This window comes from Triticum dicoccoides, chromosome 5B (genome assembly GCF_002162155.2).
Source record: "Triticum dicoccoides isolate Atlit2015 ecotype Zavitan chromosome 5B, WEW_v2.0, whole genome shotgun sequence".
NCBI classification, from domain to species: Eukaryota; Viridiplantae; Streptophyta; class Magnoliopsida; order Poales; family Poaceae; genus Triticum; species Triticum dicoccoides.
Window position 1 is genome coordinate 556,598,171 of NC_041389.1, and position 11,556 is coordinate 556,609,726.

At 46.9% G+C, this 11,556-nt stretch overlaps 1 protein-coding gene and 1 pseudogene across 1 annotated transcript; one reads left to right on the forward strand and one right to left on the reverse strand.

Annotated features, from left to right (window-relative positions):
* Positions 1-4,025: 4,025 nt before the first annotated feature.
* On the forward strand, positions 4,026-7,851 carry LOC119306131 (annotated as a pseudogene).
* A 749-nt stretch (positions 7,852-8,600) lies between these two features.
* Positions 8,601-11,532, reverse strand: LOC119311580 (cytochrome b561, DM13 and DOMON domain-containing protein At5g54830-like). Its single transcript, XM_037587232.1, has one exon. The coding sequence runs from the start codon at positions 11,504-11,506 to the stop codon at positions 8,855-8,857; it is 2,652 nt and encodes an 883-aa protein (XP_037443129.1). The 5' UTR covers positions 11,507-11,532; the 3' UTR covers positions 8,601-8,854.
* Positions 11,533-11,556: the final 24 nt, after the last annotated feature.

Below are 11,556 nucleotides of genomic sequence, written 5' to 3' on the forward strand. Positions count from 1 at the left end.
CTGTGGGTCGCGCCGTGGAGCCACACGCCTTGGCTCAATGATGACGCCGTGGGCCGGAGGTGGTGGAGGGGCCCCGTGCACCACGTCGCCCACTGCAGGTGGTTGCTGAGGCAGTGAGCGAGCCGGCTCGGCGGAGCCCTCGTGCGCGACGCTGATGAGCTCGGTGATCTGCTCGAGCCACTCCTCGTAGAGGTCACCCACCGAGCGGTAGCGAAGAAGCTCCCGCGCCGTTAGCAGAGCGGCCTGCGCGTCCACCTGGCAGTGACGCGCATGTGATGATGAAGCTGCTGGGGTCAAAGAAGGAGTAGCGGTGCGCCCGTCACGGCACACCGACGGGTGCAGCGATGAAGCTTACTGCTCGTGGCCGGCAGGGCCCGTGGCGGCGTTGGCCACCGGAGACGGAGCGTGACGTGCACATCCATCACCCCCTGGAGCCGTCTGAGTGACGCGGGCGGCGACTGCGGCCCGACGCTCCGCACGAGCTCGGCGTGCGTTGGCCATATGGAGGTGTCAGAGTGGCGGTGGATCGATCGATGGAAGAGGGAATCCGACGCACCCCTACCTGGCGCACCAAATTTCAGATTAAGGGATCCGCAAACCCTTGAGAGGTTCGAACTCTGGGTTGCGTGCGGAGATCTTAATCTACCCAGCCTGCCTACTCGTGATCCTTCTAAGCCTAGCGCGTCAAGCTCAAAGAGACACAAGGACACGACAGTTTATCCTGGTTCGGGCCATCTTGTGGTGTAATACCCTACTCCAGCGTTTTGGTGGATTGCCTCGAAGGGCTGAGGATGGGTACATTGGATGACCTGGCCTCAGGAGGTAAGGTGTTCTTGAGCTCAAGGGAGCTGGTGTGGTGTGAGCTAGTTCTACTTGCTCTCTATCAGATTGTCAGTCCGTTCGTCCTCCGTCCCCCCTCTATGGTGGTGGCTAGTCCTATTTATAGTGGCCTTGGTCATCTTCCCAAATGTTGGCGGGAAGGGATCCCACAACGACCAGATTTGAAAGGGGACAAGTAGTACAACTTATCCTGACAAAAGTAGTCTTCGCCCGCGAAAAACCTCTGGTCGTGATGCTGCGGTGGGCTCGTTGATGACCTCCATCCTGCCGTCCTGGCAGTCTTGGTCTCGTTGCATCGAAATGGGAACCTTTGGCTGATTCCTCGGGACCCCGCACCTGTGGCTTGCCTCCTTTGCACTGAAGAGGAAACCTACGCTCTGCGCCCGCCTGGCCTTGGTCGTCATGGCTCACGTCAGCTGAGCCTCGTGAGGTGAACCTTGAATAGAACTCTCCACCCCTCAGGAGCCAGCCTAGGAAGGCCGATCCCCTTGGGGGTCTTGGCATCGTCCGCCTCGCGAGGCTTGGCCCCTCGCGAGGGTCTTGTGTTGTTGATGCTAAAGTTTGGCCGTACCAGGCCGTCGATGAAGCCACGCGGCGGGCCGCAGGCAGGCAGGGCTGGACACCCCCAAATCCAGGACGCCGACAGAGATGAATCATCGACCCGAAAAATCTGCCATGAAAAAACCAATATTAACATTGTTGTATCTATGTCAAAGTTTCGTGGAATGACAGTAAATATATACTATATACTATGCTTCCTAATTTTAAAGGCCCCACAATCAATCAATTGATGTCTTCAATTTGAAATTGTGTTATCCGATTTTGACCGGATCAACGATTTCTCAAGGAGCTTGATCATTTGATTCTTTTAATACATTTTTAATTTGAAATTGGTTCATCCGATTCTGATTGGGTCAACGATTTCTCAAAGAGCTCTCTCATTCAATTCTTCAAATACACTATGCTCCCTAATTTTTAAGACCTTGCAATCAATTGAGGTCTTCAATTTGAAATTGAGTCATCCAATTTTGACTGGTCAACAATTTATCAAGGAGCTCCCTCATTCAGTTCTTTTAATTCACTGTGCTCCGTAATTTTGGAGCTCTTCCATTCGATATATGTTCCCTAATTTTGGAGCTCTTCCATTCGATTGCAATTTGGATTTGCTCCATGATTTTGATCGGGCCAATGATTTTTCAAATCAATTAGCAGTAATCAACCTATAAAAACATATCAATTTCGCGCGTGCTTTCATCACCTACAAAAAATAAGTGTCACCATGTGATACTGTAACACCTATATAGTAAATGCAGCCACCGATGCAAAAATTTCTTCACATAAATATGCGTCCATTAGCATATAACACACACCACGGAAGACCTACCAAAACACCACATTAAATAAGTAAAAATAGCACACACTCCCTCATCTCTCTTACTCACCAAACTAAATATTCTCTCGGTTCCAAAATATAAGGTGTAGTAGTTTTTTGGATCATTCTTTTAACTTTGAACAAGTTTAAAGCCAAAAATATCGACATCCATAATTCTAAATAAATAAAATATGAAAAATCATTTCATGATGAATCTAATGATAACAATTTGATATTATGTATTTTGATATACTTCTCTACAAATTTGGTCAAACTTAAAGAGGTTTAGCTTTTCCAAAAACTAATACGTCTTATATTTTGAAAGCGTGAGTAAAATAATTATGAAAACCTAACAACAACAACGGCGCAGCAAAGCGTGTTTAACCCTTCTAGTACATTGAGGATGTTCGAATAGCACATACAACGGACAATACAACTTCTTTTGCCTTTTACCTAAATTCTCAGAACAAATATATTGAATAATATCCCCCTATGGCACACAATTTCTCTACCTTTGATTCTTGACTGGTTCATGATGCCGCTGATGCAAAACAGCACCTCAACTAATGTATATCTCGATCTCAAATTGTGACAAATAGTGCATGTCTATTGTAAAAACAAATGCACACTATACAATCTGAACAGTGTGACGCAAGAAATCAAAGACACGATTTGAAGATCCTATGTAGCCCGGTACCATTCTGCCATGGTAGAAGAAACATCCATGAGAAATCCTGTTGTTGTTTTTTTCCTTTTTTGACAATCACATAGGAAATCCATGTTATTTTGGAGTGTGGACACCATCTATTTACTACTCCCTCCGTCCGAAAATACTTGTCCTAAAAATGGATAAAATAGGTGTATCTATAACTAAAATAAGTCTAGATACAACCATTTCTGGGACAAGTATTTTCGGATGGAGGGAGTACATCTTTTCTAAAATGCAAGACATTTTTGTCTTTACATGGCCATTGCATGACTTCTTTTTTGAGAATTGATGCATTGATGCACAACTTTGACCTTTAATATTTCGTCCGAAAAAGCTTGTGTCAAGCTTGTCCCTCGAATCAGTGGCGGAGCCAAAAAAAAGTTGAATCGAGGGGCCGAGTGATGGTGAATCAGGTTGGGGAGGGCCAAACCATAGAAAGAGAGACATTTAGAAGGAACTAATGACTCATTTTGCACTATTCACAAGCAAATTATCAACAAATCTTGGATGTTAGGGGGTCAGGGCCCTGCTGGCACCCCTTGTCTCCGCCACTGCCTCGAAGATACATCTATTTGAGGAACAAACTTTTTCGGACAAAGGGAGTACCAAAGTACATGGATTGAAATGTATAAATGGTATCCGCCTATTTCTCTTACAAAACAATTTTATTTTATTTGTCTTTACACTAATTTTATAGACATAGTAAGTGAAAATCATTGTGCCTTGTATTTATTTTGGGAAGGATGGAGTTGATGAATGATGATACTGCTGCAAACAAAAACCCTTTCTTTCCCGCCTCGATATTCGAGTCTGGGAGAGGAGTGCAGGCGCGCCGCGGTCAATTTCGCCACTGGCACACGGCGAGGTCACATCACCATCAATGGCGTCCGACCTCCCCTCCCCTCTCTCTCTCTTATTAGTGGAGCACCTATCAGTCGCAAGATCCAGATTCCAGAACAGCGCCCCCGACCTTACCCACTGCCTTTCTCTCTCCATTTTACCTTCTCCCTCCGCCGCCAGCTAGGGTTACGGCCGCCGGGCAGCGCAGCTCAACAATACGTCTGACAGCGCCGGTGGGTGGCGGCGACGCACGCGCGCGCGCGCATGGCCGGAGGCGACGCGTCGACTGGGGCAGGGCCAGGGCCGGAGGAGGTGGGGGTGGACGCGGGGGGCTTCGAGTTCGCCTTCGACAATGAGGCCTTCTCCGACAGGGAGCTGCGTATAGTGGTCGTCGGCGCCGACGACGCCGACAGCCGCAAGCGCCGGCGCGAGGAGGCCGAAGGTGCGTACGTACAGAGGCATAAGTACCATTTTACCCATTAAGTCGATTCTAGGTGTCACGCTAGCTAAACTAACTGCCAGATCTACGCGCGTATATCCGGATACGATACTGTATATAGGAAGTATCTTTTTAAGTTTTAGATTTCGAGGTGTTGAGGTTCTCGGACACGGTAACACTTTCAGAACAACGTCTCAAAATAAAGTAAAATTCAGAACAACAGTTATCAAAGAGTATATGTTGTCTGTGCCTCCAACTAAAATGCAGCAATTTTGTAGCCACATATAACATACTCCCTCCGTCCCATGATATAAGATGTTATTACATTCAATAGATGTAATAACTTCTTATATTGTGGACGGAGGGAGTATTTGATTCTTTGGATGTAGCAGTGGCGGACAAACTACATTATGCCATTCAAGTTGAGAATTGCCATTGGACGACTAAAAGGATTTGGAATGTTTTGTATGTTTATAGGTCTGTAGGCTCGGGATATTCGTACTTGTTAACGGTAGTTATGTGTGATTCTTGTACCTTGATGCTTCAGACCTTAGTTTCACACCTTTCACATGAAAAATGATTTTTTCTTGAGAATCTGCAATTGATATATCCACCAGTGTAGGATCCAAAGGTCCAAAAACAAGTCGAAGAACAGATTATTTATCAAAAGCGTTATTTCTGGAATGTATACTTGGATATGAATGAGCAAGTGTCATCATTCATGTATTTTGTGAACATTAGTCCTTGAGTTGTTTTGTATCAGCGTCATCCTTCATGATTGAGGAGCCCCCTGTTCCACATTTTTGAGGTCAACACTACTTCCTGTTTTGTCTGTGGTTCACCTCAATTTAGGTTGTTGAAACATTTAAGGTCTATATTACCTTGTGCTCATAATCACTTGCTTTAAGTAGTACACAAACATATGTTGATTGTGGTACACACTGGTATGTTGGTACAGTAATGGCACAGTCCGTTCAACTAGGCAGTACTTGGGTTCTTGTGTTTCTTCGTAGGAGTAACATAAAATTACAACCCAAAACCTTTTCTAAGTAAATCTTCTTCATGCGGCAGAACTGTAGTCACATATTCAAGTTGGGAACTGGCACTGGACAGCTAAGAATATTTCGAATAATTTGTATGCGATAGGTCTCTATGCTGGTGAAATAGCAATCAACCTTTGGTCGAAGATACAAGCTGATCAATTATTTCACATCTTTTGCATGAAAAATGATATTTACCTGATTGCTACATTGAATCTGCTATGTTTATATCTCTAAATATAGCATCCAGAGGTTAGAAGAACAGATTTATCACGAGTGTTATTTCTGGAATATGTGAACTTGGATATGAATAAGCAAGTGTCATCCTTAATGGTTAAGGAGTTCCCTGTTCCACATTTGAAGTCAACATTAGTTCATTAGTTGTTTTCTTTGTTTTTGAATTGAAACATTAAAGGGCGTATGAGCGTGTTTATTATGCTTGATGCAGCTCAATGGGTATCCAGTTTTTTATATGTTTAAGATTTTGCCATGTTTCTAAAAGTTGATTTAATAAATGTGCGCACAGAGAGTGACTGTATGAGGTTCTGGTTTTAACCAAAAAAAAACATGTCTAGTAATTATGTTATGTGCCTTTTTCTTACCTAGATTTGCATGTTTCTCTATATTTATTGGAACCATGGTATTTTGCAGGTGATGGTGGAGAAGATATCGACTCTTCTTATACTGTGACGAGTACACCAGTTTTACGAGTTGAAACCATACATGTCTGCTCGGCGATTCTTGCTGCAAAAAGTAACTTCTTTCGCATGGTAATTCTGACGATCTTCTGAAATTCATTTGTTCTATAATCAGTTGCCTCATCTTTCTGATAAGCTTCATGATTGTTAGCTTTTCTCAAATGGCATGAAGGAGTCTGGCCATAGACAGGCAACAGTTACAATTGCTGACTCAGGTAACTAGTGTGCGATTTGCTCTCCTTCGTCTTCTTATAACTGATGATTCTAGTTCATTATTGTGATTGTATTTTTTTCTGTATTATTATTGTTATTATTATTATTGTAGAGAGACCTTTTTTGGAGTTTCCTGCCACACTTTTCTACTTTGATATCATTATCTCGATTGGCTCTCATTAGTCATTGCCCTTACAAACTGTTGCCCCAAATGGATATTTTCTCACGCATTACATGTTTCCCCATTTGATTATTGGAAGTCGATTGTCATACTTAAATAATCATGTATGCATAAAACAGTAGCTATCACTCTTCTTTTGTACTCATTCATTTAATGTCACAGTTTGAGAATTCATTGAACTGTTTCATCAATCCTTATGCCTTCTTGCCCTTATTTCTTACTTGGAACAGAGTACGAAGCCTTCCTGGAGCTTTTACACTTTATTTATAGTGGAAAGCTGACACCAACTGAACCCATTCTTCTGGTTGATATCCTGCTGGCTGCTGATAAATTTGAGGCTGCTTCTTGCATTAAGCTTTGCGGTCAACGGCTCATAGACCTGCCTATGACTGTAGAATCTGCAGTAATGTGCCTAGATCTCCCATGTTCCATTTCAATGGCGCCTGCCCTGGCAGAGGCGGCCAAGAAATTCCTTGCTAAAAGATACGATAAATTCCTGTCGACAGAGTAAGTAACCCCCATTGGATTGACATACCTTTTCTTTTTCCTCCTTCACGAAACATGTGGACATTGTTGTCATAATATCATTATCTGCATCATTTCAGGTTTCAGGATGAACTGATGACGGTATCTCTCACTGGGATTGTAGCCATTTTATCAAGGAATCACCCCGGGGTTGCATCTGAAGAGGCCGTCTATGACTTTGTGCTCAGGTGGGCCCGCTTTCAGTATCCAAATTCAGAAGAAAGGCACAAGATTTTGAGTTCAAGTTTACTTCCACTGGTGCCAGTGGTGCGCAGCATGACCAATGGCATCCTGATTGACCAGCCGTCCTGCATAGTTGACTTTACTCTAAGTCGCAGGCAATGCTCCGGCCTCTTCCCATCGGGATCGATACGCTCCCCGCCGTTCTGTTGTGCGGGCATGGTTTCTTCCTCTCGGCGCACGGTCGAACGGGGCTGTCCAACTGTTTTAGCCTCTTGATAGAGAAGCTAGAAGGCAAGGGGCCAGTAAGAGGGACAATAGATTATGAGATTGAAGCAAAGACAAGACCGTCGCTGGAGTTTCTCTTCTCGTGGAGGCGCACCACCACCACCGATAGTAGACAGGCTTTGGGCTGCAGGATTCCTTGGCCATCCATCATTGCTGACAACAGCCGTTTCTTCGTCGACGACAAACTCCATCTGCGAGTTCATGTGAAGATAACGCCGCAGCCGTAGCCGTAGCGATGCATGCATTAGCTGCCCCTTTTTTGTTTTTATGAGCTAGGAGAAGCCCCTGTTCTTTTTAACATATGAAGGAATCTGAACCGGGGCTGCTCTAGTTATTTGCTAGCATTTGCTCTGCTCCCTTTTGGTGACTAGAATGTAGCATGTGATCATTTTTAGTTGGATGATGGAGTTTCATTGTGTCGGCTGATACATGTTACTGATGACCTCTTTGATTCGACGGACTTGTGACCCTTCGAATGAACATTATGTGGTTGTCTGTTCATGGTTATCGTTGGACATTTTTCTTCGTTCGTACTCCATGGCAGTTGATAACAATGTGTGCCCCCAGGGCAAAATGTTGTTGCTTGCAATGGGTGCTCCCTGGAAACAGGAACATCTAACAAGACAGCATGTGCCCCCAGGGCAAAACGCTCCTGTATAAGCAGCAGCTTTAGCCTTTTGGCTTGAGAGTTCACCCTGAAAGAAACTCCCAGCCATGGGCGCTGGCTGTGTGGTTCACTAGAAAGGAGAAAATAAACTGGTTCTTCACAAAAAGTAATGCCGCTGCGGGACACTGCTCGTTCATAACTCTGGAGTGCAATCCTCTGTAAACAAATACTCCCTCTGTTCGTAAATATATGTCTTTTTAGAGATTACACTACAAACTAGATACGGATGTATATAGACATATTTTTGAGTGTAGATTCACTCATTTTGCTGCGTTTGTAGTCCATAGTGGAATATCTAAAAAGACTTATATTTAGGAATGGAGGGAGTACAAGACATAAACGTCTTCTATTTGTTTACAAAGGGAGTACATAATAATCAGGACATAGCAGCTGACAGGACATAACATCTGTTGCCTTTTATCTCGAAATGAATATTGAATAGCATTAGCACTATGATACACAATTTCTGTCCCTCGAATGCTCTGCCAGTTAATGGTGCTGCGGATATAACAAAATGTATATCTTATCTCTCTTTCTCAAAATCTGATGGGGAAAAGAATTACTTGGGGGGGCAATGTAACAAATTGTGCCTGTCTATTGTGAGAAAACAAAATGTACACTATACAATCTGAACAGTGTGACGCAAGGAATCAAAGGCATAATTTGAAGATCCTATGTAGCCTGGTACCATTCTGCCATGGTAGAAGAAACAAGCATGAGAAATTCAATTTTCTTTCTGAGTGGAAAGTCGCCGTGCTTGTGGACACCATCTGTTTCTGTTGTATGACTGAAAACAGGAATTGGTGTGTGTGTGTGTGTATCTGACACTGGGAGATGCAGATTGATCTACGCTATCTACTACTCATCTAGTGAGAGGCTCAAGCTGCACCTCCATTACACCAGAAGGCCTAGATTCTGAACTCCTGGCAGAGCTGTCAGGATGCAAGAGATCAACCGAGTCATCTTCCTCGGTGTTACCTAGAACCCAGTGCCCTCTGAAGCTTCGGTCGCCGCCCCTTCGTTTGACCTCTTTATATTCTAGGGACAGAGCTATAACTATGGCGGAAAGCACCCAGAGCATCAAGGCCCAGGTGAGCTCCTCTACATTTTCACTGTCATACCTCTGGCCTAAATGCTTCATTCCGGTGAAAAGTGCCACGACTCCGACGACAATTGCTGACCTGCCTGTGATGACATGTAGGTACTCCCAGAGGACACGGTTCCGGGGTGGAACCTCCCCGTTAGCGGGCCTCTTGGGCCGGAAATAGGCATTAAGCGGCTGAAAAGCTGCCAAAAGTAAGGCTGATAAACCAAACTTGACGTGCATTGAATCAACATAGAAACCTCGGAGCTCGGCTGCAGCAAAAAGGACGCCAAGGAACATTATAGAGATCCCAGAATACTGCAGATAGACATGTATTTGGTACCACCCATCTCCCTTCAAGCTTTTCAAATACCGAGCAGCCAATATTCCACCAGGAAGCAAGATGCCCCAGGCCACAAACATCATAAATCCATGCACAGCCAGAACGGGCCGCAAGTCCTGTTCTGCCTCAGCTGAACCTCTCAACAAAAGAACACGTATGGGGCGACTGCTTGTGACCGAATGCATATTACTGTCCGTCAGATCATCTCCTGACCAGCTTGCACCCATGGCCCAAACAACCTTGAGAGGTGTGGTTGGATCAATAATATTCTTGCACTCCACCTTCCCAGTACAGGAAGGCTTAAGAGGACGTGTAAACTCAAATGTAATAACACCATCTTCTGATTTACACCTGACATAGGTTAAATTTTCAGATGTTGAATGAATACCTGCTGCACTCTTTCCATCAATCCAGTAAGTCTTGACCCTCCCAACTCCATCATTGCCTACCCAGCCAACATAGGCATAACTGTTCAGCATCCCATTCCCAAACGCGACAGCAAGGTACCCGCTTTTCTTCTCACCTCGAGCTGCTATAGATATAGAATCAGTGGACAGAGTCCAAAACAGAGTAACCTGCTGATCATCCAACAGGACACTGTTATTGTACATGTCACTGAGGCCTCCATCAACCACTTGAACCTTCCACCCCATCTTTGCTTCATACACCGACTGGTAGTAGACAAGATCAGGTGTATTCCTATCAGGCAGCCAAACCAGCTCTGTGGGGGTTGCTGGCACACCATGAACATCAGGGCCACCGGCATATATGACCTCAGTCTTATTCCTCAAAGTGGCATTTCCACCGATGGGGTCTGAAGTGACATACAGTGCCACATCATGCCCAGCCTGCACTGAGAACTTCACCGGCACACCCCTCTCGACCTTCAGGAGTGGCGCCTCCTTCTTGTTGATGTAAATCACCTTGTCAGGGTTTGGTGGGTTTGGGTAGCGCACTGCTGGAGCGGATGTCACAACCAGTGGCGTCTTCCCATCGGCAATGATCCTGTCCTGGTCTTGCTTATTGTCGGCATCCAACGGTCCAAGGCAACTGTCCACCGCCTCGGACAAATTAAGCCTCATCAACCCAAAGGTTTCATCCCTCGGACCCCCATGATTCTGCGGAAGGTAGTGCGGCCGCAAAGTGTCCGGCGGACGCAGCTTTCCGATGGCCCAGACCACAGCCATCTCCTCCGTGGCACCAACAAGCACATCATATTTGTCATCCTCACTGTCGAGTTTCCTCTTGTACCTGACGAAAGACACACCATCCCGCCGGTGCCCATAAACCAGCCTGGAATCGTTCCTCCCGTCATCATAAGCACTGTCCGGGCACACTCCGGACACAGGCAGGTCATCCTTCCCCATGGTGCACTCACTGTAGTCGGTAATGTAGTAGTCCTCGGCGAACGGCATACCTTCCTCGGTGAAGCCAGCGACGACGACGTCGGAGCGGACCATGGCGGGGGAGTTGGCCTTGGGGTCAGCCCATCCGAAGGCCATGTAGTACTCGGAGCCGACCACGGCCTCGAGGCCGATGTCGACCTCGCCGGCGGACGCGTTGAGCGTCCAGCGAAGGCGGTAGCCCTCAGAGAGCTGGACGCAGTTGTCGAACATGGTGGGCGTGGCGACCCGGGAGGCGAGAGCGGCGGTGGCGTTGGAGGAGTTGGAGGCGGCGGAGAGGAAGACGTGGCCGAGGTCGGAGGAGGTGTCGGGGTCGAAGATGGCGAGGAGCGGCGGCAGCGGGGCGGAGAAGGGGAGGCGGAGTGTCTCGTTGCGGAAGGTGGCGTTGAGCGGGAGCGGCGAAAAGGGGCGGCCTTTGGCAAGGTCGTCGAGGGAAGGGCCGTCGGCGGCCCAGAAGCGCGCGGAGGGGGAGGCGGCGAGGAGGTCGAAGCGCGTGAGCTGGAGCGCGCAGGCGCCGGAGGGGTCGAGGCGCACCGTGCCCCGCAGCTGGTGCTGCAGCATGGTGAGGTCCGCCGCGAAGCCCGCCGTCAGGTTGGTGTGCCGGCACGCCGCGTCGGCCACGGCCGCCAGGACCGCGGCCGCCACCGCGAGGCTGGCGACGAGGGGGGCGAAGGCGGGGGCCATGGGATCACCCGGCGGCCCGCCACGCCGCGGCGGATCCGCGGATCGAGATC

Coding starts and splice junctions, on each gene's coding strand:
- LOC119311580 (XM_037587232.1), bottom strand. CDS start 11,506: ATGGCCCCCGCCTTCGCCCCCCTCGTCGCCAGCCTCGCGGTGGCGGCC.